Raw genomic sequence first — 27,969 nt, forward strand, 5'->3', positions numbered from 1 at the left:
CTTCTCCCTTTGGTCACCGCCGGTGACCGGAGGCCGGCCACCGGCCGCCTAGCCTCGCCCGGACGAGGCCGTCGCCGCCCGCCACGGGCGAGGCCCGGCCGACCCTCGCTGGGCGACGGCGGGCAAGCCCGGCGAGGTCGGCCTCGCCTCGCATGGGCGAGGGCTCCCTCGCCAAATCCGGCGAGGCCGGCCGTCGCCCAGGCCACGGCGGCCCCGCCGGGCGTCGCCTTCCCCGGGGCGACGTCCGGCGGGGCCGCCGTGGCCTGGGCGACGGCCGGCCTCGCCCCGGATTTGGCGAGGGGAGCCTCGCCCATGCGAGGCGAGGCCGACCTCGCCGGGGCTTGTCACCGTCGTCGCCCGGGCGAGGGTCGGCCGGCCTCGTTGTGGCGGGCGGCGGCAAGCCCCCGGCGAGGTCGGCCTCGCCTCGCATGGGTGAGGGCGAGCCCCGACGAGGGCTCCTCGCGCCAGATCCGGGCGAGGCTGGCCATCGTCCGGGCCACGGCGGCCCCGCCGGACACATCGCCCGGGGAAGGCGACGCCCGGCGGGGCCGCCGTGGCACGGACGACAGCCCGGCCTCGCCGGATCTGGCGAGGAGCCCTCGCGGGGCTCGCCCTCGCACATGCGAGGCGAGGCCGACCTCGTCGGGCTTGCCCGCCGTCGCTCGGGGCGGGTCGGCGGGCCTCGCTGTGGCGGGCGGCGCGGCCTTGTCCGGGCGAGCCCGGCGGCCGTTGGCCGGCCTCCGGTCACCGGCGGTAACCAAAGGGAGAAGAAAGAAAAGAAAAAAATAAAAGAAGAAAAAAAAGAAAAAAATTTAGAAAAGTATTTAAAAAATTGAAATATATACGTGGAAATGCCACGTAGACTAATTTTTTTATAAAAAAAATCCAACTAAGATTAAAAATTTAATTATAAATGCCACGTATTAATTTGGCCGGAATCTCTCGCCCTTGGCACCAAAGTGATCATTTTTCCTCCGATTTGGCACTTAAGTGATCCAAATGGAACTTTTGGCACAAAAGTGAGCTCCGTACACAACTTTTGGCACTTCTGCTGTTCTTCCCCCCTGAAGTCCTTTATCCTTGGCTTGTGGTGTTTCTTAGGCCTTGATGGTGAACTTTATCTATTCCGATCTTCATCATTGGCTGGTGGTGTTTCCCTTATGCATTGATGGTGATCATTATCTCTCAAAAATCCTATTGTCACTCAAGACACATCCCCATCACGCATCAATTTGGTATCAAAGCTCAATGTTGAACTCATTTTGAATTATTCCTTTTGTTATCTATCTCATACTTTTATTCAAAAATGGATGATCAAGTTCCAAGAGGCTTGACTTTAGAGCAAGCACACAACGAAAGGTGTGACCGTGCCTTAGAGGATCTCCTTAGACAAATAGAGCGAGTCCTCAACTGTTTAGAGAATCCACTGAGACGAGAGCAGTGAGAGAGACCTCCTATTAATCGTCCACACCATGATGATCCAAATCCTCTTCAAAAATTTGGTGATGAATCCAACGGCACTGGAGGCGACTCTAGTGATTTGGATTACCGAGTTAGGAAGAGGAGGAGAAGAAGGCGCAAGTAAAATGACCATGAAGTCAAAGTGAAAGCACTAGAGTTTGAAGGTAACCTCAATCCAGGCGACTTTGTCGACTGGCTACTACATGATATCGAATGAGTATTCAACTCCTATAAGGCTATCTTTCATAAGCAAGCTAAAGATTTCGTCCAACTTATTGATATCGAGTGAGTGAACTTGGGTATCTTTAGCCCTAGTAATTGTTGTTTCTTTTACCCTAGCAGGCTTTGGTGCCAGCCAAACATAACGCTTGTCGAGCGCTCCTTTTGCCACGACCACTTCCACGTTTTAATCCAAATTAGAATCACTTCCTGACTCGTAATTAACAATTACAGCCACATTTTATTTGCATTCTCTATATGGTTTCTTATCTTTTTCTTTAAGTAGTTGCTTGTGTTTTGACATTCTTGTTGCCCATTGAATAAATCGGCAAAGACTTGACCTTTAAATCTTTCTTTGACGTTGAATTTTAACCCATTAAAGACCAAGTTTGTAAATTCTTTTCTAAGAGCGAAGTGAGCCATATGTTTTTGGCATTCTTAAGTCAAACAATAAATTGATCGACTTACTCATAGTTGCATTGATAAAGTCTAGCCAAATCAGAAATCGATATCTATCTATAAAAATGAAAGTGGAATTATGTTTTCATCTTTGCCCATTTGTATACTAAGTTTGGTGGTATGTTGGTGTACCAAGTACAGACAGTTTTTGATAAAGACAGAGGAAACAACCTAAGTCTTAAAAATTCATAGTTCCTGCCTCACCACACTAGGCTACAAATCGACCAAAATGTTCCATGGTCGATTGGTCATCTTCATTAGTAAATATGGCAAAGTCATGGATTTTGAAGCCTCTTGGAAAAGGCTTGTTGTCGACCCATTTAGGATTAATTTTCATATACATAGGCCTTGCAACATCCCTATCTAACCCCAATTGTTGTCTAACTTCTTCAGCAATTTGTGCTGCACTCACCACAATATTCTATAGAACATCCTACCCCCTAGTGAGTAATGCTGCTCTTGCCAGATTGTCCATATTCATGTTAATCGGTACGTAAGGCCTAAAACGGACGATCACCTTTGGTGTTGTTAAAACAACTGTTGGCCTAACATTTTCAGCCTTTCGCATTTGACCAACCTATGGGACAGTTGGGGTGAGCGGTTCCAGGTTCCTTACAGGTTCCACATGGAACCTAGAACCTACCCTCTGATACAGGTTTCTCATTTTTTGGAACCTGGAACCTACTCGTTAGAAGTTGGAACCTAGAACCTACCCTGTCATAGGTTCCAGGGTAGGTTCTAGGGTCTAGCATTTTCTTTTCTTTTTATTTCATCAAAACGAAAATGAACGCCACAATACTAAACAAACTTGTCATTCATCAAAGAGAATACAAAAGACTAGTTTTCCTGACATTACGGTTCAAATAAATATAACTAAAATGAGAAGTCATTGCGTGAATCGATATTACGGATGAGTAGTTCCATGTTCCGTAAAAGGTTCCACCAATGATAATGGGTTCCTCATTTTTTGAAACTTGGAACCTACCCTATCAAGGTTCCAGGGTTGGTTTCAAAGTCTACTCAAGTTTCACCTGTATTATTAATTGAACAATTGTAGTGAATCATCACCTTTAATGAATACCGTTTACTGTTATGATCAACTAACTGCAACTTATATTTAGACACACAAACATGAAATATTAACAAGTCATAAAATGAAAGCTCAAACTAGTGGTTCCAGACTATATACTCATTATCTAACGTCATGAAACATAACAGGATCACGCAACGATATAGACCAAGAAAAAACACAAAAAACTTATTTAGGTTTCAAGTTTCAGATTCTAGGTTCCAGGTTTCACTTACCTAGAACCTATAACCTACCTGTCGAAGCAGGTTCCCTAATTTTTGGAACCTGAAACCTACCTTGCATACCTTAGAACCTGCAATCTATAGGTTCTCACTGGTCAGGTTCTTAGGTTCCAGGGTAGAACCCGAAACCATGCTCACCCTTATAGGATAGTCTAATTTGCCATATTGTTATTATCGATTTGATTATTTCTACCGACACTACCATTACTTTGGCTTTGATTTGGCGATTCAGGCCTCAACAACATTCTTATAGGGGGTTGACTAGTTTGACCAATATTATTATATAAAGGAGAACTAGGAACATACCCTTGTGCGATCGAATTTCCTTGTAGGAGTTGGTTGGAAGATCCTAGCTTGGACAGGGCATCGTTCACAGTTTTGACAACCATTAGCTTGATCTGACATGTGGCTCACGATGTAATTAGCCATTTCGACCTTTTGGTCTTCAAGTAGCCTCCTCATGGTCAATATAATTATAGAATTTGGTGCTATTTCCATTAACTACTCTTCGGTAAGATTCCTTGAAAGATCACCTCCTCTGTGTCAATTTTCTTCTGCCGCTCTACTTGCCGCTAAAGATTCAGAGTGTGCAGAAACATCATTTATAGTTTGGGATATTGAATTACTATTGCCAGTAGCATTGTTTCCCTCTTGTTGATTTCTAGTTCTTGTCATGAAAGCTTCCTCATATCAACAAACAAGGGTCCTACTGGATATGCCAAAAAGATGTTTTAGCAAAAGGTTGATGAAAGACCTTCAAAATACGAATCAGTTGGACACAAACCAACAAAGGTCATAAAAGGTCTTTTGACGATTCTTGGACATGAAATGTAAATGACGATACTGAGACTACGAATGATCATTAATTGCCAGCCATATGAAAATGTAGGAATGTAAAGATAACTGGAAGTAAAATCGAGAACTACTGTTCTTTAATTGATTGGTGGTCCCTTCTACAGACTATAATTCAAGTATTTATACTACTATCGACGGTTAACAATGGTTTCAAAGAAATCAAAAGCATTTTACATGGCTCTTATAATCCCATAAGTCTTGTCTACAAACGGTTACTCAGAAATTGACTCCACTACTTGATCGTTATATCTTCTCTACTTCTTGACGACTGCCATTGTCAATTGCTTTCAGACTCTTCGACTCCACTATTCGACAATTGCATTAGATCTACTTCTATAGATAGCTCTTATGGTTACACCAGAAATCGTTGGCTCAATTACTTTGGCAGTTATTTCATTTCCACTCCGTCGACGGTTATTTTTTTTTCTCGAAAGTAAATATTTCATTTATATCTCAAGATCTCAAGATGAGACATGAGAGTTTCAAAACAACGCGGTAAAGTAGAACAATAAAGCACAAATTGTTGTGATAAACACACTCTCATCCCACAAAAACATATATATCTTAGCATCAAAGTAGAACAAACGGCGATTGATCACCGAATCTCACATCATCATAAGTGATGAGCATACACCATAATCTCATTCTCCAATAGCTATGGCTTGCCCAGTGGACAGTGCACGCTTAGGTTCAGCATCCTCACTACCATCACCATATGAAGACATCAAAAACAGGTTGAACAGGCTCCCAAATCTAGATCTAGATCGATCGGGAGAGATTGAACGAGTACAAAAACGCTTCTAAGGAACTCCCAGATCTAAATCTAGATCAGGAGAGAAATGATTCCAGGTCTAGATCTAAATCGGGAGATGAGAGCTTCCAAAACTCGGAGAAGTTGTATAATAATCGCTTCTAGTGCCATATGAACTGATCGTATTCCTTCTTGATCCTGTCGGACTTTTTGGTTTCAAGGATCTAAGTGAAGCGTGCGGGTTGATTCCCAACGATGGAAGTGGAAGATACACCCAGCGAGCAAAAAAAAGCATAAGGAGCAAACAAAGAAAAAAAACAAGAAAACTAGATAAAAACAATAAAATACTCCCGTATCAAATCGGGAGAGAAAATCTCAATTCGAATTAAGAAGATAGAGCGTTCCTCGACTGAGAATTCTCAGTTGATGGAGCTTAGAGTGGAAGAGAAAAAAGGAACAAGAGAGAGGTGGGTGAGAAGAGAAAGCGGCTAGGGTTTTTGAGACTAACTGGTGTTGTCGATCGTTACTTCAAGCGTGGCTCTTTTATCAATTAATTGGATCTTCATTTTCGATGTTTTGCTTCAAGACTTGGACGCTGCATTAACAATTTATGTCGATTGGAACTGTATTCCCTTGTCGACTAACTAGATTCGTTGACTAGAAGCTCTCAACACTTAGCAAATTTTTTACCTCTGTTGCTTTTTACCCGGTCGTTGCCAACCAAGTCGTCGATTGAGTACTTGGATATTTTTTGGCATCAACAATACTTAAATGACTTTTCATTTTTTATTGGCATGATAATTTTAAAAAATCCCAAAATTGTTACGATGTTAAATTATGTTGTTGTACTAAAACGGCTTTGTTCCAGCCTTTCCTCGTTCTAAAGGAGTCGTATTTTATCCGAACTCGCTGGTTTCGAAAATGATTCCGTGTATCTTATTTTAATTGGATCTCCACAAGAATTATGGAAAAATGCTGTAGCATTGATAAAAATCCCCACCACAAACAAAAAAAGAACATGCTATGTTGTACCAGAAGTTCCAAAGATATGGAGTAAAAAACAAGAGTTAATATCACGAAAATCTCAAACTGGTACTTATGTGATAAATTTATCAAAAACTATTTTTTGAACACAAAAACCCCAAATTGGTACACTCGTGACAAATTTACCCTCCGTTAGTTTCCGTTAAATTTTATCTTTAAATTGCTGAGTTAGATGATTCTTAATAGTTGACGGGTATACCAGTTTGGGGTTTTACCCCTCCGTTTATCACATGTTTACCAATTTGTGATTTTTTGTGGTTTTAATCCAATTTAAGCGAGGGTAAATTTGTTCTAAGTGTATCGAGTTTAGGATTTTTGATGGTAAAAAAATTAGTTTGAGATAAATTTATCACAGGTATCTAAGTTTAGATTTTTTATGATAAAAAAATTAATTCGAGATAATTTTATCATAAATATACTAATTTAACGTTTTTCGTGGTATTAACTCAAAAAACAAAAGCTCCGTCACAGATGACGCATTCTTACGAATCTGAGCAGGCTGAGAAACAATTAAATATTGGGACAAGGAAGCCAGCACGCGCGTCTCAATCCTCTCAAGATATTCCAATGGATATTCTTGCAAGCCGACACAAGCGTCTCAATCCAAGTTTGGTTCCAAAATTTTCTACCTTAGACTTGTATATGAAAATTTTTAGTTGTAGGCAATTTGCCACCAAATCCCTGACACTGAAATCCCGAAAACGTTGCTTTCTGATATGACGACGTTGACGGGCAAAGATGTGCGACTCCTTAGCAATTGGTAATAGAATATCTTGAGAGAGTCTAGGCCTTTACTGACCTCAGCGTCGAAACATTTAAAAAGTGAAGCATTATCGTTGGGATTTGGCCAAATTTCGTATGGCCTGTTCATTTCAAATATGTTACGCTTAGTCCTTATACTTATTCACTGTGTTTTTGCTAAGGATTTCTGTTAATTATTTTCGTTGATTGTGTTGAAATACAGCAAAACCAGAAAATAGTTCCTGTTCAACTACTGTCCACCCTAAATGAAGAACCTTAATGAAGGGTGAATGTGTCATACATATACATGAGCTTGGGATTTTTAGCGTCGGAGAAAAAGTCAGGATAAATGTGTGAGTGGATATAATTTGGGGTTTTTGGTGGCTTTTGCCCATTTCATAAAGGAAACTTCAACATTATAGTGTACATGTCTACCACATTAATCTTTGACCTTCATAATATTCTTCCACAAAATTAAAAGAAATACAAATCTCATATTTTTTTCCTGCACCACAATCGACATGCCCGAGCTTTGCTCAGGCTAAGTAGCTAGTATAAAATAAGGGAAAAAGTCACCAAAAATCCTAAATTATGTTTACTGTGACACATGTATCTTAAATTGTTTTTTGTGTGACATAAAAAATTCCCAAACTTGTACCTGTATAACACATTTACTCTCCGTCAAAATTCTATCAACGATAACCATTAAAAATCTACCTACATGGATACATGAAAGAAAATAGTGTTGATATGACGCCAACATGGCTTAAGGGTGCGTTTTTTTTTTTATGGAAAACGTAAAGTTTTTGGAAAATGTTTTCCAGGAAATCATTTTCTAGGAAAATGGTTAGTTTTCCTTTGCTCAGTAATATATGATCGAAAACGTTTTTTGGGTTTTGGATATTATTTGGAAAATGATTTTAATCTCATGACTTTATTTCGGACAAAAAAATTTGAATTTTTTATTTTAAAAAATTCGAATTTTATGTTATTTTCTTTTTCTTTTCTTTTTTTTTAAAAATCTAATTTTTAATTATTTTTATTTTTCTTTTCTTTTTAAAAAATCGAATTTTTAATTATTTTTTTTCTCTTTTCTTTTTCGTTTTTTCTTTCTTTCCTTTTTTTTCTCTCTTCCTCCACCGCTACCGGCCGGCGACGGCCATAGGCAAGTTGGAGGCTTGCCGAGCGATGGCCACGGGCGAGCTCAAGGATCGCCGGCGGCGGCCATAGGCAAGCTCAAGCTTGCCGACCTCGCCCGAGCTTGGGCTCACCTGGATCTGGCGAGCCGCGAGCTCACCGTCTTCAACGGAGCTTGGGTTGATTAGCTCGCAGCTTGCCGTCCTCCATCGAGCCCGAGCTCAGCTCGCCGGCCTCGACAGAGCTCAGGCTGACGAGTTCGCAGCTCGCCGGCCTCGGCCGAGCCTGCGAGGCCGACCCGCGTCTGTGGCCGATCGCCGACGACAGCGGGAGGGAGGAAGAAGGAAAAAGAAAAAAGAAAAAAAAAGAAAAGAAAAGAAAGAAAAGGAAAAAAAGAAAAAAGAAAAGAAAAATAAAATGTTAACAAATTTAAGATAATCAATTCTGGAAAGTGTTTTCACCTTCTTAAATTAGGAAATTCACTTTTCTAATTTATACATGAATGTTTTCCTTGATCGAGAAAGTGTTTTCGGTTAACCAAATCATTTTCGAACAACCAAACGGATGAAAGTCCAAAAACACTTTCCCGGAAAATACTTTCACCAAAACAAACGCACCCTAAGTGAAATAAAAATAACGTTGTTTTGGCTGAAAAATATTCTGACGGAAGTTAAATGTATCACATAGATACACGTTTAAGGTTTTTTATGTCACAGTGATCATAATTTATGATTTTTGACATCACAAAAAAATTATGGGTAAATATATTACCGTGGGCACTGGGCATAATTTGGAATTTTTGTGCTTTTTTCCATAAAATAAAGGGATATAAAACCCCAATTGCTCAAGTCCTTCTCGCCGTTTACATGCTATCATCGCCAACCATTGCTTTAGATTTTCATTATTAATTTATTATTACAACTAAATTATCTTGACAAAAACTTGTGAGGGAGACGGCAGGCACCTAAGGGAAATGAATCACCGCCTCGGCTAGGGTTGAGCATGGTCCAAGGTAGAATCACGAAGCGGACCGAACCGGCCTTGGGAATTGGCACGGCTCCTGGTTCCAAATTTTTAGAACCTGTTCGGTGCGGTTCAGCTTCCAGTTCTCATGTTGGAATCGAACTGGATCGGGCCGAGAATCGAAGAACCTAGAAACCTATCCGTGAACTAGAATATCGACCCTAAACGCTCCAATACTTAAACGGGGGGGGGGGGGGGGGGAAGCACATATCTATGCATGTCAGTTTCAAAGATATTTTTCTAAAACTATAATAGTAGATGAATGCATGGGTCTTGCCAATTCTAGTGCTGCTGGGGTGAGCATGGTCTGGATTGATTTGGTCCAACACCGGACCCAAGGACCAACCCGCACAGTATCGATCCCCAATTTTTAGGACCAAGGACCGACCCTGTTGAGCTTAGACCGAGGACTGGACCGACCCAATGGGCTCGGTTCGGTTCTAGGGTCAACCCAGGACCCATCGATTATTTTTTTGTTCATTTTGTATTCATTAAAAGGACAAACATACTACTTCAAATTACATAACTATCAACAATGCAATATTGAGCATCCAAACTATGAACTCCAGTACATATCAAACATAAATATAAGATAAAGTAAAAACATAAATTTTACACTTGCTAAAAACAACAAACCATTAAAATGAACACGTGAAATACAATTAAACCATAAGAAGTTCAAATTATGTAATATAAATCATGAATTAAACAACTTCATATTTTGTTCATTTTTAAATGATTGCTTCAGCTTCCGAATACCTGAAAACAAAACAAACAACACATATAATTAATACTTAATAAAGTATGTTTGCCCAGCTGAGCTGTGCTCGTGAGGCGAGTGAGGAGAGGCCAAAGGCGAGTGGCAAGGCGAGTGAGGCAAGCAAAAAGAGGCAAGCGGCGAGGCAAGCAAATAGAGGCATACAGTGAGGCAAGTGAGGGGAGAGGTCGAGGCGAGCGAACAAAGCAAGGCGAGGAAAGAGGTTTCTATTTTTTTTTTTATCGAATTACGGCTGAGTTTCTTTCTACTTTCTAATTTACACGGCATACTGAACTATATAAGAAAGAAGAGAAGAGGCGCTAGGGGTTAGAGTAGACAAAAGCATATATAATATATAATATATAACACACGGATTGGACAAACCCTAAACTTCCAGTATCGAGGACTAACCCGCACATTACAGGGTCCAGGGGTCTTAGGACCAAAAACCGACCCAATCCCCTGGGAACCGGACCAGGACCGGCCGAGTTAGACCGGTCCAGGGTCAGTCTAGGATTGACCTTGGACCGATGCTCACCCCTAATTCTACATTGCATTGATTGTGCAAAAATGAAATCATGCGTACGTATAACTCCTGCAGGTTTGGAGAGGTGTGGGATTTGTCTCCGTAAAAAAAAGGAGACTGGGAAAACATGTCTGATTGATTTGATGATAACAAAATTTAGATCAAAATATTTTGTGAGTGGACTTAAATACCGCTGAAGCTGAGATAACGACAGAAAATGCATTCAGGGTTCCTCATTTTTCATGGGTGAAAGTTGCTTAGTGTGGAAAATCGTAAAAACAAGCTCAAAAAACTAAGCATAGGTTCTATGATTGTCCGGAGTGTAAGAATGTGAACTTTCTAACTACATAGAGTCCTCCGACCTAAAAAAATTTACTTAGAGTTCCGAAATTGAAGAACTAGCTCATTTAAATATGATATTTTAAGAGTGCTCCAGCCAAAATTCGTGGACAAAACTGCACTGGAATTTACTAAAAAGGTATGATCAAAATCGACGGACAGGAATTTTTGTTGTTGCTTGCTTTAACTTTCATTTTACTTGATGAAACATGAAACAAAAAAAGGAATAAAAAAATAAAAAATTGGCCGGTTCCGGAGTGTACAAGTTAGATTTCATGCTCCAAAAACTAGAAACCAGCCTCGACGGTATAGTTTATTCTAGGAAAAGTGTCAAAAAAGTCCTAAACCTTTTGCATTGGTGCCAATTTAGTCCTAAACCTTTTTTTGGTGCCAATTCAGTCCTAAACCTTTTACATTGGTGCCAATTCAGTCCTAAATCTTTTTTTTTTGTGCCAATTTAGTTCTAAACTTTTTGTATTGGTGCCAATTCAGTCCTAAACCTTTTTTTGATGCCAATTCAGTCCTAAACCTTGTGTATTGGTGCCAATTCAGTCCTAAACCTTTTGCATTGGTGTCAATTGAGTCATAAACCTTTTTTTTTGTGCCGATTGAGTCCTAAACCTTTTGTATTTGTGCTAATTCTGTCCTAAACCTTTTGTATGGGTGCCAATTCAGTCCTTCTGGTTAATTTAGCTCAAAAAGGTTTAGGACTGAATCGGCACAAATGCAAAAGGTTTAGGACTGAATCGGCACAAATGCAAAAGGTTTATGACTCAATTGGCACTAAAAAAAAGGATTAGGACTCAATTGGCATCAATGCAAAAGGTTTATGACTAAATTGGCACAAATACAAAAGGTTTAGGACTGAATTGGCACCAAAAAAAGGTTTAGGACTAAATTGGCACAAATGCAAAAGGTTTAGGACTGAATTGACACAAAAAAAAGGTTTATGACTAAATTGGCACAAATGCAAAAGGTTTAGGACTTTTTTGACACTTTTGCCGTTTATTCTAGGTTCCAAAAACTGACAACTAGTCCCGATAAGGTAGGTTACGGTTCCATAGCTCAAGCTCACCCCTAGCCCAGGCAACGTCAAAATGTGAGCAATTCGTTGTCTTTTAAATTATCAACAATTAGCTAGTGTCAAACAACACGCAATATTTTGGGCCCCCCAAAAAAAAAACGCGAGCATGCAATATCAGAGGAAGCTCGGATACTTTGGAAGGAAATAGGGTTAGGGTTAATACCACGAAAACCCCAAACTGGTACATCTGTGACAAATTTACCAAAAACTAATTTTTTGATCACGAAAAACTCCAAACTGGTACACCTATGACAATTTTACCTCGAACTAATTTTTTGACCACAAAAAATCATAAACTGGTATACCTGTGACAATTTTATCCCGAACTAATTTTTTAACCACTAGAAACCCCAAACTAGTATATCTGTGACAAATTTACTATCTGTTAGTTTTCGTTAAATTTTATTGTTAAATTGCTGAGTTTGATAACACGTAGTAATTGACGAGTGTACCAGTTTGGGATTTTACTCCTCTGTTTGTCACAAATTTACAAATTTTTTATTTTTAGTGATATTAATCCAATTTAACGGAAGGTAAATTTGTCACAAGTGTACCAGTTTAGGGTTTTTGGTAGTTAAAAAATTAGTTTGGGGTAAAATTGTCACAGGTGTACCAGTTTGGAGTTTTTGGTGGTCAAAAAATTAGTTCGGGGTAAAATTGTCACAAGTGTACAAATTTGAGATTTTTCGTGGTCAAAAAATTAGTTTGAGGTAAATTTGTCATAAATGTATCAGTTTGGGGTTTTTGATGGTCAAAAAATTAGTTCGGAATAAAATTGTCACAAGTGTACTAGTTTGGGATTTTTCGTGATATTAACCACGAAAAACCCCAAACTGGTACACCTATGACAAATTTACCCTGAACTAATTTTTTGACATGAAAAACCTTAAAACTAGTACATCTGTGAAAATTTACCCAAAACTAATTATTTGATCACCAAAAATCCCAAACCGGTACACCCATCAATTGCCACGTGTCATCCAACTCATAAATTCGACAGTAAAATTTAACGGAAACTAACAAAGGATAAAATTATTACAAGTGTACAGATTTGGGGTTTTTGGTGGTCAAAATATTAATTTAGAGTAAATTTGTCATAAGTGTACCGGTTTGGGATTTTTCATGGTATTAACCAAGGAAATAGCAGCGGAAACAAAAACTATATCTGAATCGAGAATAAAACGCCTTATTGGGCATAGCCAAGGCCAATAGAACAAAGACTGGTTTCAATGACCTTGTCATCCAAGTTACACAATGATGAAGCAATGTCCCACTAATGTGTAGTGGACGTGATCTTAAACACCCAGCACCAACTCTTCGAAACATAGAAATATTCTAAAGATTAGACATCTTTTCCTTCAGTTTTGGATTCAAACGCACATTAACCAAACCAGAGGGAAGTGCTGGCAACTCATGAAGCATGTCGCAGTGAAGTAGGTCAAGTGTCTCCAGCTTGGAAAGATGCTTGATTTCAGAAGGCAGGCTGCAAATACCAGAATATTGCAGCCTCATAATTCTCAGATGAATTAGATTCCCAATGTCTCTGGGAATCTCCCCTTTTAAACTCCTACACGAGGAGGCATGTTCTTCGAGGCTATGTAGCCGCCCAATAAAACTAGGAAATTCTCTTATGAAGCAATAGTCCGTCTTTAACACTCTCAAACTCCGCAAATTTCCAAAGGAGTTTGGCAATTTTGAAATGCCTGTTACTGACATATCCAGCTCCTATAAAGAGTTTCCTAATTGGCCAAGGGACTCTGGAAGTTCTCGTTTCCAACGACAATTCCTCAATGACAAGCGTCGGAGTTTAACCAGCTCTCCAATTCCATCAGGGAGTTTGGTAATCTTCGAATTATCTACTGAGTTGAAAGTGCTGTCAGGTGTTCAAATGAGAAGCAATTGGAGGCACAAAGAGTTTCGAGTTTCTTTGAATCACCTTCCAAGGGAATTTCTTGCACAGAAGTCTCATCAATAAGGAGCTCTTTCAAAGCTTCCAAGCGACCCAGTTCAGCAGGCAACATGTTAAGTTCAGTGCAGGACTTCAAATTCAGGCAAAGCAATTTTTTGAGACTCCCGACTGAAGGATCTAAATGCACCAATTGAGAGCATCACTCTAGAGTAACTATCTCCAAATTTGGGAAGCTTGAAAATGTAGGACTTATCAGTAAGTCGGTGCAACCGGTGAGATTTAAGACTTTCAACTGTTCCATCTGTAAAACAGGAGAGAGAACATCATAAGTTCAATCGCCAGATAATTAACAAAATAAATTCATTAGAGCCGTAAATAGGAAACCACCTTGATTTTCCTCCAACCTCGCCAGTCTTCGGTGACTTTGCTCCATGAAAGATAAAGAATGACCAATTCAGTCAGATTAAATTCTGTTGCTTTGAAATCCCTTGGGCACCCTTGCCAACGAAGCCACCTTAACTTTGGAAATACATTTGCAAAATTTCCAGTCATACTTGCATGATCCAATTTCAAGAACCTTATATTAGGCATGCTTTTGAAATTTGTTTCTGCAAATGAAAGGGGACAACAATTCTTGAAGTCAAAGCAGAGGGCTGCGACCTCTTCCATTTCCTACATTTGCCAAGAGTAACAAATCAATCTTAAGCTATAATTTACGATGGGACAATTTTGCAAAGTGATAAGGACGAGAGTGCTTTCTTTTCTGTGCATCCGTCAAGGCTTTCATTTTACGGAAGAAAGTATACCAATGAACCAAAAGTCGTTACCTCTTTCCTGTTGATTACTTTCAGGTCTGTATCATGCATGTATAGTCTACTGCGCCTTCCAGGATATTTATGCTCGTCTTGATCTATAGTTCTGCTGAAACGCTTTAACAGTTTATGCATCCACAGCAGGTTGTCTCCTCCAATTTTCGCTAGGGGCATCAAAACAAGGTGAGAAGGCAAAAGATCTTGATCAGGCCACATGTATGATGCAATTCGGCTATCAACGCCATTGGCAAACCATACTATGTCCCAAAATATTTGTTTCTGCTTTTCATCTATGCTTTATAACAGATTTTCAAAATCTCCCCACAATCCTTCAAAATCTCTTGAGAGTTCTCCTTCCATGGTTTTATCAAGTCCTCTATCTTCTTCCAATCTTCTATTGTTTTACCACGCAGAAGTGAACCGATAACTTCAATAAATGGAACACGTCCCATAGCTTTGACAATCCGCTTCCCAATTTCAGGATAGCCAGGTATTAAACCGTGTGATCCTAAAGCATGCTTGTGGAAAAGTTCAAGAGCTCGATTGCTATCCATATAATTCAATTCATAAATACGGGCCAGGCCTTGAGAAACATATGTGTGGAGAATTCCACTATTTTCTGAAGTAACAAGTATCCGACTTCCAGAACCAAACCAGTTAAGCAGGTCTCTTACAAGATCATCTAGATGAGACTGTCCTTCCACATCATCTATGACAATAAGAACTTTTCGATTGCGAGTTACGTCCACAAAAACTTGATACCTCTTTTGAAAGAAGAACATCCCCATCTCGCTCAAGAATATCATAAATCAACTTAGTTTGCACAAACTGAATACCACCAACATTTTGTGTTGTTTCTCCAATCTCTGTGAGAAAGCTACAACTATTAAAATAAGAGGAGAGTCGGTCGTATACGGCCTTTCCAATAGTTGTCTTGCCGATTCCATTAGTTCCATGGATTCCAACAATGCGCACTCCAACCTCATCATCATCTATTTCCAATAACTTGAGTACATCCTTCACTTGATCATCCATACCAATTACATGTTCAATAGTGGCAACTGAGGTTTGCAACGACTCCAAAGGAAAACTAGGAAGTTTCAACTCCTTGATATGTAGAAGGGGTGGAATCCATTCCATCTTAGGACACTCCCATATCCTTAGTGCAGAGAGATTAGGAAGTGACGAGAGGGCATGAAGATCACTTTCTGTGTACTCCACTATAGGTAGCTCACCAATTTCCAAACGCTTGAGGCTCGTAAGCTCACCAAGTGATGGGAGACTTTTGCATCCTGCACAATGAAACAACCGTAGCTCAACTAACTTAGGCATGTGAGACATCCAGCTTGGAAACCTTGCGCCCCCATAGCCTCTTATTTTGAAGCTTCGAAGATTTAAGCTTGGCTGCAGCTCTTTGAGTAGAACTTCATCACTTCCTTTCCCGGCAAACACTAATACTAGTGAAACTAAGGAATCCTTTTCCTTCAAGTTCGCAGCATTTGATTCTGCTACTGCATCTTCTTTTTCTCCCTTAACTTCGATATTCAGACATCCTCTCAAATGGCTTAACCTGTTCAACTCCCCCAGCCCACCATAATTCTTTGGACAATAATCATCCCCAGGCAAAAGGAAATCTGTTAAAGTGCGCAAAAGAGTCAACTGGCCCAACCCATGTGGCATATGAGATAGGGCATTACAGTTGCTAATCTCCAGTTGCCTGAGGTTGACCAATTTTCTTATATCCCTTGGCAACTCTATTAGCTTGCAACACATGTTGAGTTTAAGTACTTGCAAGTTTTGCAATCTTGTCACAGAATCAGGAAGCCTTATGATTCCTTCATTTTTAGAGAGATCTAGAAATGTCAAGTGCTTCAACTCACAAATGGAACTTGGTAACTTCTCAATACCACTATCATAGCAATTCAAGGTGCGCAAGAACTTGAATATAGAAATAAGTTCGCAAAGAGTTTTTTCACCCATTTGAGCTTGACACCTCGAGCTTTTTGTTTGATCCATTTTGATGAATGTCCTCAGATGTTCTGCTCCGAATACAGTAGTTGGAAGTCCCCGTGATAAATCTAAAGTTGAATACCACGACACATGACGGGTTCTTTCACCAATTGACGATCATGGCCAACAAATTCCTCGAGAGTACTCCGGTTTAGCAACCATGCAGGCTAGCGCATTCATTAAATCGTGCATCTTACAAGACGTCACATTTCCAACTCCGTCTTTAGTGCAGTCTTGAAAGAAATTCCTCCTAAGTAGAAATAGTCATGAGCAATGTCTTCCATATCCCGATCTACGTTGTCTATGGGCCAGATAAATCCTTCTGCCATCCAGAGACTCGTCAACATTAGTTAATCAATCAAACAATCTCTGGGAAACAATGAACAGAAGGCAAAGCACTGTTTTAGATGGGATGGGAGATGATGATAACTAAGCTTAAGATGTGAGGTTAAGCCATAATAACTCGACTCTGAAGAAATTTCTGGGATCTCATGCTCAAAATGTAACCACTCAGCTTCAGTTTTCTTGAAGTATAATATTCTTCCAATTATTCGTATCGCCAAAGGGATTCCACGACATCTTTTGGCTATCCGCCTCGCAATAGTTAACTTCTTTGAATCTTTAGTCTCTTCTTCTTCCTCACAAGCCATTCTCATCAACAAATCTAAAGACGAGCTTTCTGAAAGGGTCTCGAGAAAATAAGAGGTTATGCGCATGAAATGCGCAACTGACTGATCGCGTGCAGTTATCAAAATCTTGCTTCCTTCAGCAACTCCCATCAATAAACTTTTCAAGCTCCCCTAGTGTTGAGGAAACTGTAACCATACATCGTCCATAACTAGGAGACACTTTTTCCCACGAATGTGTTCCATAAGTTGATTTTGCAATTGCTCCAACTCAACGTCATCTGCTCTTTCTGTTGCTGCACTTTCTATAATTTTTCGCAATACCATTTTGAAATCAGATAAGTCACCCACACAGACCCATATCCTTAAATCAAAATGGTTGTTGACCATGTCATCCTTGTATAGACATCGAGCTAGAGAAGTCTTTCCAATCCCACCCATACCCCACATTGAAAGGACAGAGATTTTTTCTTCAGTTTTGGAGTCTAACAAGAACTTCGAAATTGCTCTTTTAGCACCATTTCTCCCTATAAACTCCTCCTCGTACACAAAGGGGTCTGACTGCTCTCTCTCCCTCCATCCTCTCCCTACTTCCACATCCTTCGCGTACTCTAGCAAGTTAAAAAACCTCACTCTAGCAGCGATGGCTTCTATTCTCTTCCTAATGCTCTTCAGCTCTGGAGCAAGTTCGTTTGAAGGTGAAAAGAGGGTATTTACCTGCTTCAACTTCTCATCTTTGCCCCGCAATTCTCGCCGCAAAAATTCAACGTTCCATTCTCCGAGCAAGTCCTCTGCACCATGCAAAGCATCTCCGAGATCGTCAAGCCATGCTTTGATTCCGCGGCTCTCGAGGCTCCGCTTTTCCGCATTGCGCACTACCTTTTGGAGAGTAGAAACGGTTTCCTTGAGCTTGTGGAATTCGCCGACAATACCCCATGATTTTCCTTCCTCGGCGAAATCATCCAGAATTTTAGCTATCCTCCAGATGATTGCCTCCGCCATTGCTGTTCGGTGAAGAAGGATCCTGCTCCTCGGTATGCTTAGTCTTGTCGGGGCTCCTCGCATTTCTTACACGGTCAATCAATATGAAAAGACGAATACACCCTCACGTAACTATGGAGAGATTAAAAATTAAGGGCTTTATAAGCAAAATATTTTTTGAGCTATTGTTAGAATAACAGCATATTATGAGTCACAAATTTTTAGAGGAGTGAACTCCACAATAATTTCTAATTATTTATTATTTATCTTTTTGATAAATTCAAGACAGTCACATAAGCATTTTCCAAAAATTATTTTTTGGACGGGGCTATTTCTACTCGAGTTTTGATTAGGAAAGTACTACAAAAGGTCACTTGAATTTTTTCCATTAGCTAAATAGACCGAGCTAATGGAGAGACTTGAATATACTAATTTGACGAGCTGTAGTACTTCATTGTAGTTTTCAAAACCCTTTAAGACTTGATATAAAGACTCCTCATGCACTTATCCTTATTTTTTATTTTTATCAAAAAAGCTACATAGAAGATAGAAATTTCTTTTTATGATGACTTATGAATATACAATTAATTATTTGTTTTTTTGTTAAATAGCTTGAGTGAAACTATATTTCAAAGTTGAAAATTAAATTCAATCTAATTATCTAATAGATTGTGATCAAGATCAAATTTTGGAAAGGTTAATTAGTTAGAAGCATAGTCAATCTTCAAACATGTTTATATTTGGACCGTATCGAAATAAAAGAAAAGCACATAGAGGAACACAAATAGGAACTTCTTGTTGTTCTACTTCTACCATGAAGAAGTAATCAATACGGGTTGTAGATTCACGGATGAAAACTTTGAAATATGCTTAAAACCTTCTTTAGAAATAATTTGATGCATTCACAGATCTATTTTTGAAGGACAAGTGTGTGATTATATCTGCCAACTATGCTTTGATGATATACCTTGATTGCTGGTTTTTGATTTGTTTTGGAGCTCTGTTGGCTTGTTTTGTTATTGCGACTTTGCGATTTTCTATCATGTATCATTTTGGTAACAAATGAAAATTTGTTTTGACCAAAAAAAAATAAAAAATAATCTGATGTGAGTTTGATAGTGAAGAAGGTGTCGCTAAATTTTCAACTCCATCTAACAATTCAAATTTGAAATTGAAAAGCTCAAAAGAAAGCGCAAAGCAAGTTTTGTTTAACTTTAGAAACCTACAAATTTATTTCAGAAAAACACCCACAAGGTTTAGATAGACTAGATAAATAGATTGAAATTTAATTTTCAACTTTGAAGTATAGATTCGTTTAAACTATTTGAATAAAAAATAGGTAATTAATTGTGTGTTTATGTCAGAAATTAAAAAAAAATTCTATATAGCTTTCATGATTATGAGACCATAAATTATAACATACTCTAGGTAAAGCGATAACAGGATGTGCGATAAGATGATTTTTTCTAGGCATAACAGGGCATTTATATTGTGAAACCTATGTGAGAGATGATAAAAATAAAGTCATTTTTATTGGTTAGCTTGCTAAAAAAGAAACAATCCATTAAAGATATAGAAGAAGAGTATTTCTGTCAGTTAACTAAAAAACAGAAGTGTCTTGGCCAAAATGGAGTAGAATTAGAAGAAGGGTATTTCATCAGAATATCAATTTAAGTCCAACAAAACTTGTGAGATAGGACGTATAGGCCACTATACCCTCGGGCGATCATAGACTTGCAATTTATAGTAATTACATCATGATGTTTAATTAGAGCCGTTAGATCATATTTTGTTAGATCATATTTTGTCTCAACATATGAATTAAGATATTGACGAGCCAATAGATAAAAGATGCAAGGGTGTGACGCCATAAGGCAGTACTAGCCTAACCAAACTTATGGACCAGTTCAAATCAAATCGATTCTCTTGAACATTATAATCCTCCGGTTCTATTAGAGGGTGTAGTCAATTAAATTGGTCATCAAACTATGGACATTTTTTTGTAATATTTGAGATTTTATTTCCATTTTGTGCGTAACACTAAAGATTTCTCATACCGGTTGGTGTGAATAATCCAATGTTTGGGTCTCGAATTCAAGTTTTAGCCCGCTTCTTGGAGACTTCACGATTGGGTCGGGTTGGTTTGTCAAACCCCAAATCCCGATGGGCTCGCGACACCCCTACTGCGGTCGTATTGAACGCGACGTCCCAAGACGCGTCGCCTACCCAAACGAAATACGCAAGCGGAAGCGAAATATAAATAACCCAGACAATTAACCATGACCAAGGGATAGCACTAGCATAAAATCAATATACACATTTTATAAAAAAGGTTGGGTAACCTACTTCACTATACAAAACGGGGGCAACCAAAAAGGTGGAATGAAACATCAAATGCCCAAAGTCACTCCCGGTCTCCGATCAACACATGACGACTATCCGTCACTCCAGTCCTGAAAATGTTTAACAACGGGGGATGAGATAAATCTCAATAAGTAGACAACCTATACCCCACCTAGGCCAATGCGTACCCAGACGAGTCTAACATGCAATCCACCAGCCAACACAATCAATTCCACACAACATACTTACCTCGTCTCGAACTACGTGCCAATCCTGTATATTAGTCCAAACATGACAATGCAATAATAGCTCATAACCATATCACAATCACTCGAGCGCCATACACACTTGCATTCAACCAATCCAACCAAACACCCGCACGTGCATTCAGCCAATCCAACTAGTCACATTACGCACACGTGTCCAACCAACTTTCTCACGACCTGCGTAAACACACCTCAGGTTCTTTCTCACAGCAGGCGTAAACACGCCTCAGGCTCAGCCCTTCGATCAATCCGGGCTCAGTCCCGCGTAACCACGCCTCAGGACATTTCTTTCGTTCCCATGACCCGCGTAAACACGCCTCAGGTCTAACTTTCTTTTCACGGACCACCGTCAACACGTCTCAAGTCCGTTCTCACAGGCACACAAGCCACATAATTCAATCAATTTCCAATGACCGCCGTTAACATGTCCCAGGTCAAACTTTCCTTTCACGGACCACCGTCAACACGTCTCAAGTCCGTCAACTTTCATTCTACGGACCACCGTCAACACGTCTCAAGTCCATCAAATTTCATTCTACGGACCACCGTCAACACGTCTCAAGTTCGTTAACTTACAGGTACACGTGCCACACAATTCAATTTGTCATTCTCACACGTCATACTAATCAAATTCTAATCACGAGTTCACCACACAAGCCCACCAATCCGACACTCAAATCGGCCACATTCAAACATCAATTTCATCCACAAACGCCACGACAATTCAATTATCGCACTCACATAAATTAGCCACTAAACATGCCACATAATCACCACAATTCAATCCACCAATTAACCACATTTATAAATTGGCCTTAACCCAAGTTTAACCACTAAATCGGTACTAATCACACCCTAAACAAGTCTAAAAATACCCATTATACTAAGTAGGGTTTAGGAAGTCACTTACTAGGTTTTGGCCCGGGAAAAATCGGCACTGGCCTAAAATGGCCCGGGTGAACAGTGCTGGGAGCGGGCCAAACGGGCGCGCTGACCGGCCAACACAGGCACGGTGGCCGAACGGTGCGCCTGGCGCACTGGCGCGGTGGCCGAGCGGCTCGCCTAGGGCGCACAGGCGAGCTGGACGGGCGACGATGCACGGGCGACGGGCCGGCTGGATGGGCGACATGCCCGGGCGACGGCACAACGGCGGGCACGATGGGCCACGGCTGGCACGGCCGACGGGCCACGGCCGGGCGAGCGGCTAGGTGAGCGAGCCTTCGGCCACGACCGGGCAGCGGCTGGTGGGTGGGTGGGCGAACGGGGACGCGGCCGGAGAGCGGTAGCGTGCGGCCGAGCCGGCCGAGCTCGGGCGGGGAGCTCGCCGGCGAGCTGCTAGGCGAGCCGGCGACGACGGCGACGGCGAGCTGGGCGGCAGAGACGGTGGCTGAGGGGAGTTGGGCTGGTGGAGGTGGGAGCAGCGGTGGCCGGCGCGGCGACTGGGCGGTGCTAGGCCGCGGCAGGCGTGGCGGCGAGCTGCTGCTCGCACGAGAAGCAGTGGGCCAGGGGGGAAGGAAGCGGCTGGACGGACGACGACAACGACGGCGAAGGGCGGCCGGACGTCAGGTCGGACGAACGAGCGCGGAGGTGGGAGCTCGGTGAGGTAAAATAGAGGGAGGGGGAAGTGTGCGGCCGTCGGGGTGGCGGTGGTGCGGCAGGGGTGACAACGGCGGTCGGGGGCGGCGACGGGCGAGCCGGGGTGGACGACGCGCGGCGGTGCAGGATGGATGAGTTGGGCCCCGGCGGACGCACAGCGGTGGTGAGTGGTCCGGGCGGAGCAAGCAGGAGCAATCGGCCCCAAGAAGAAGAAGAAGAAGAAAAGAAAAGAAAAAGGAAGAGAGAGAGAAGAGGGGACAGCCATGCAGAGGGAGAGGGCGTGAGCGTGAGAGGGGGGGGGGAGGGGACGCAGCAGTGAGAGGAGAGAGAGAGAGAGGACAAAAGTCAACATAATGATCGTGATCCAACGGTCCTTGTTCAAGCCCAAAAAAGATCCAACGGCCCACGAAAATCCTAATAATAATATAGGAAAAAGGGCCAAAAGAAAATAGCTAAAATACACTACGAGGGAGGTCTACTAGTCCAAATCCGCACCCGGTCAAAAATCCACTTTTCACATATCCCGTGCAATATCGAGGCTGGCCATAATAATATCGACACCGTCCAATTAAATTCGTCCTAGAACTCCGAGAAATTCGACACCAAAGTTTGGGCTCTAAATAACGGTCAAATTCGATCGAGTGCGATTCTAGCAAAATCTCTAATTTAAAAATGATAACCCAAGAGTGATCAGTTCCGAGCGAGATTTTATTATAAGCGCACTGACGAAATACATGTTTTATAAATCTAAAAAATGGGCCGAAATTCTGAATGTCACAACTCTTCTCCCCTTACAAAAATTTCATCCTCGAAATTTACAATCCAACCCAACTATTCAAACTAATGGGGGTATTGGTGTCGCATCAACTCTTCGCTTTCCCACGTCGCACCTTCGGTTCCATGGTGCTCCCAAATTACTTTTACCATCGGAATTGTCTTGTTCCGCAGCACTCTCTCCATTCTGTCTCCGATCCTTACTGGCCCTTCGACGTACGACACTCTGTTGTCCACGTGTATTTCCTCATAATACAGCACGTGGGTCGGGTCTAGTTCATACTTCCTTAACATCGACACGTGTAACATGTTGTGAACTTGTGACAAATTTGGCGGCAATGCGAGATGATATGCCAAAGTACCGATTCTCTCTAATACTTCGAACGGACTCACGTATCTTGGGCTCAACTTTCCTTTCTTGCCAAACCGTGACAATCCTCTCATCGGCGATACCTTGAGGAAAACATGGTCCCCCACTTGGAATTCCAAAGGCCTACGTCTCCGGTTTGCATAATTCTTTTGGCGACTCTGAGCAGTCTTAAGTCTATCCCGAATTACCTTGACTGCCTCAACTGACTGTTGAACTAACTCTGGACTTGTGATGCTCCTTTCACCAACTTCATCCCAACACACTGACGTCCTACAAGCTCTGCCATACAGCGCTTCAAACGGTGCCATTGTGATACTCTGCTGATAGTTATTGTTATATGCAAATTCAACCAAATGTAACTGTTCTTCCCAACTGCCCTTAAAATCCAACACACATGCTCGTAGCATTTCTTCTAAAGTTTGAATCGTCCTCTCAGACTGGCCATCCGTTTGCGGATGATAGGCCGTGCTTAACTGTAACTTCATTCCTAATGTCGTTTGAAGACTTTTCCAAAAAAGCGGCAGTAAATTTAGGATCACGGTCTGAAGTAATCGTCACCGGCACTTCGTGTAGACGAACTATCTGTCACATGTACATCTCTGCATACCTTTCTAAGGCGAAGTCCTTTCGCACCGGCAGAAAATGTGCTGACTTTGTCAATCGATCAACTACCACCCAAATCGAATCATGACTCCTCTGACTCCTCGGTAATCCCATAACAAAGTCCATTGTAATGTGTTCTCATTTCCACTCAGGAATTTCGAATGGCTGGGACATTCCGCCTAGCTTGCAATGTTGTGCCTTCACTTGTTGACATATTAAACACTTGGCCACGTGCTTGGCTACATCCACTTTCATGCCGTTCTACCAATAATGTTGTTGCAAGTTCTGATACATCTTTGCACTACCCGGGTGAATACTGTAATTGATACGGTGAGCTTCTGACAAAATTTCCTCTTTAAGCTCTACATCATCGGGCACACACAACCGTCCATGGAACTTCAGAATCCCATCCTCGAATACCTGAAAGTCCGGTTTCTTTTTAATGACATCTAATTCCAGAAACTTCTGAATCTCCAGGTTCGTCAATTGTAAAGCCTTTATCTTAGTCTGGATTTCCGGTTCAATCTTCAATGCGGCAAGCAGACTTGAGACATGACTCACTTCAAACTTAAATTCTGAATCCCGAACTCCTTCTAATAGGGTCCATTCCTTGACCATTATATGCGCAATGCTTAATTTCCGACTTAGTGCATCCGCTGCCTTATTGGCCTTTCCGAGATGATATAGAATGTCGCAATCATAGTTCTTAAGGAGTTCCATCCAACGACGCTGTCTCATGTTCAATTCCTTTTGGGAGAACAAGTACCTTAAACTTTGATGGTCTGTGTAAATCTGAAATTTCTCTCTACACAGGTAGTGTCTCCAAATCTTAAGAGCGAAAATAATCACGGCCAACTCCAAGTCATGCGTCGGATAATTCTGCTCATGCGGTCTCAGTTGTCGCGATGCGTATGCCACCACTTTTCCATGTTGCATTAGCACGCATCCCAGTCCTCTTAGCGATGAGTCACTGTAGATCTCATAACCTCCCGGTCCTGACGGGATTGTCAATACTGGCGCGGTCGTCAACCTCTGCTTTAACTCCTGAAAACTCCTTTCGCACTTATCCGTCCATTCATACCTCGTTTCCTTCTTTAGTAACCGCGTCAGCGGCATTGCCAATGCCGAAAACCTTTCCACGAAACGTTGGTAATAACCCATTAAACCCAAGAAACTCCGAACCTCAGTTACCGTTGTCGGCCTCGGCCAATTCGTAACTGCTTTAATCTTTGTCGGGTCCACCGCAATTCCTTCCCCGGATATCACCTGTCCCAAAAAAATGCCACTCGACGAAGCCAAAACTCGCACTTACTGAACTTAGCGTAGAGTGCATGTTCCCTCAAGGTCCGTAGAACCTTTTTCCAAATGTACCTCATGCTCGACGGAACTCTTCGAATACACCAGAATATCGTCTATGAATACGATCACAAACTGATTTAGAAATTCCTTGAACACTCGATTCATTAAATCCATAAAGGCAGCAGGGGCGTTAGTGAATCCAAACGGCATCACCGTACTCATAGTGCCCATTTCTTGTCCTGAATGCCTTCTCCGGCACATCCTCTTTCTTAATCCTCAATTGGTGATAGCCAGTCCTCAAGTCGATCTTTGAAAATATCAACGCCCCCTGTACTGATCAAATAGGTCATCTATCCTTGGCAACGGGTACTTATTCTTAATGGTCACCAGATTCAGCTGTATGTAATCAATGCACAACCTCAACGACCCATCCTTCTTCCTCACGAATAATACTGGCGCTCCCATGGAGACGCACCCGGACGAATGAAACCTTTATCCAATAACTCTTATATTTGAACCTTTAATTCCTTCTATTCTGACAACGACATCCTATAGGGCGCTTTCGAGATTGGTTCTGTCTCTATGACTAACTCAATCACAAACTCCACTTCTCTATCAGGTGGTAATCCCGGCAATTCCTGAGGAAAGACATCGGGAAGATTACACACATCAGCTATGTCCTCTAGCCTTGGCTCCTTAACCAACGAGTCAGCCACAAAATAATTATCTTTCTATACCTCAATGATAAAGCTCAATCCATCCAATTTCAATCCAACAGTCTCCCAAAACAAATCACATCGGTTCTTTACAAAATCTGAAATTTTCAAGCAACACTCATCCTTCCAAACCCGTCCAAGAATATCATCAGTAATCCATAAATCCTTAAACCGATCGCGCCTATTCACCATAAAATTGATTATAAGTCTTACATGACCACTCAAGCGATAACTTCAAAATCATCTCCTATTGCACCCAATACCATCTCATAACGCATCTAGACTTTCAAGGCACATCCTTCACTTCTTTCTCAGCCACAACATACACTTTTCCTTACGTCCTTAGCCGATTCTGATTAATCTGTGGGGCAGCTCTCGCTTAATGTCCTACCTGCGGTCGCTGCGATTGCATCAGTAGTCTAACTTGTCGGTTCAGCAATTTCTCACTTGGTGACCTTGCTGTCCACATCCACAACATGCTCCAAGTCCACCTAGGCAAGGGCCATTCCCATGCCTCCTTCCACAAGACCGACATGCAGAGTTGGAGCAGTGGTTCGACTTTCCGAAGTTCTTATTTACTAGAGGGACAAGTCTCCTATTCTCTGCCATAGGCCTCTTTCCAAAGTTCCTATTGTCCTTAGCCGGCGCGTACCGCGATCCAGAAGTGGCAGCCCTTTCACTCATATCCATTTCAACCGTTGAGCCCTCTCATATAGCTCATTGTAATCCTTAAGACTCAAGAGTACTAACTGACTGCGGAGTTCTGGTTTCAATCCATCTCGGAACCTCCTTGTCCTATCTACATGGTCCTTGACCATCCTTGGTGCGTACTTAGACAACCTTACAAACTCGACCTCGTGCTGATCGACTGACATCCGATTTTAGCGAAGCCGAAGAAACTCTGTCATTTTCTGTTCTCGCGCATCTTTCGAAAAGCACTTCCCATTGAAAGCCTCGACTAAGGCACCCCAATACCTTAAAGCCATTTTCCAACTCTTTTATCCAAAGTGATGCAGCCTTAGGTTCATTCTTCCCATCGAACTTCAAAGGTTTCAATTTCAAAAAAAATTGCTCAACCAGTTGTTGCATCTGTCTGACTGCATTAACTTGCCCTTGACCTTGATTCCCATCATTCCCATTAAAATTCCAACTTCCTCGAGTGCCCTCAGAATTCCATCCACTCTGGGATCCTCTACAACTCCAACTTGCGGACCTACACGACCTCGACCTCGGCTACTCATACTCACAGAGTTCACACCACTCACCTACCTGCTATAATTCCCGTCGGGAATTAAAGACCTAGGCCAACTATACCAATCTAAAGCCCTAGGCAGGTTATCGCACAACAATTCACTAAGCAGGCAGCCAATCATAACGTCACTCAATCACAACCAACAGGGTTCGTGCACTTACCTCAAGTCCTGACACACCTGCATTTCACATGTTATTGCATACGTCACTCAGCAATCACAATCAACCAGTCTGGGGTACGCATGGCACACAAGTCTCCTTAACTGACTACCTCAAAGTCATCGCTCCTTATCACTCCAAGCTTCGACCAATTTGGATTAAGCTGACCTTGCTCTGATACCAAATCAACGGGGATGTCACGCCTCGAACCCCGACGGGCTCGCAACACCTCTACTGCGGTCGTATTGAACGCGACGTCTCAGGATGCGTCGCCGACCCAAACGAAATACGCAAGCGGAAGCGAAACATAAATAACCCAGACAATTAACCATGACCAAGGGATAGAACTAGCATAAAATCAATATACGCATTTTATAAAAATACTTGGCAGATACAAACAGTAGAACCACGTTCATCAAAAAGGGGGGGGTAAAGGTTGGGTAACCTACTTCACTATACAAAACGGGGGCAACCAAAAAGGTGGAATGAAACATCAAATGCCCAAAGTCACTCCCGGTCTACGATCAACACATGACGATTATCCGTC

General features: G+C 41.8%; 3 protein-coding genes across 3 annotated transcripts in view; all 3 read right to left on the reverse strand.

The window, feature by feature from the left end:
• The window catches only part of LOC130134695 (disease resistance protein RPV1-like), a 28,996-nt gene extending 14,208 nt beyond the window's left edge, over positions 1–14,788 (reverse strand). Inside the window, exons 1-2 of the mRNA XM_056315977.1 lie at positions 14,444–14,788; positions 14,004–14,288 (exon numbers count right to left, since the gene is read on the reverse strand). Of these exons, the coding sequence (XP_056171952.1) occupies positions 14,004–14,288; positions 14,444–14,644 (486 nt within the window). The 5' untranslated portion in view covers positions 14,645–14,788. The remainder of the gene's footprint in view (positions 1–14,003; positions 14,289–14,443) is intronic.
• Positions 14,789–14,987: 199 nt separating this feature from the next.
• LOC130139295 (putative disease resistance protein RGA1) lies at positions 14,988–16,641 on the reverse strand. Its single transcript, XM_056315978.1, has one exon. The coding sequence runs from the start codon at positions 16,442–16,444 to the stop codon at positions 15,134–15,136; it is 1,311 nt and encodes a 436-aa protein (XP_056171953.1). The 5' UTR covers positions 16,445–16,641; the 3' UTR covers positions 14,988–15,133.
• Positions 16,642–17,238: 597 nt separating this feature from the next.
• LOC130139240 (putative disease resistance protein RGA3) lies at positions 17,239–18,066 on the reverse strand. Its single transcript, XM_056315777.1, has one exon. It carries the CDS (start codon positions 18,064–18,066, stop codon positions 17,239–17,241), a length of 828 nt encoding a protein of 275 aa, XP_056171752.1.
• Between the last annotated feature and the right edge of the window lie 9,903 nt (positions 18,067–27,969).

Source organism: Syzygium oleosum, unplaced genomic scaffold (assembly GCF_021117445.2).
Source record: "Syzygium oleosum isolate NSW1041296 unplaced genomic scaffold, Sole_v2.1 Sole_v2.11, whole genome shotgun sequence".
Taxonomy (NCBI): domain Eukaryota; kingdom Viridiplantae; phylum Streptophyta; class Magnoliopsida; order Myrtales; family Myrtaceae; genus Syzygium; species Syzygium oleosum.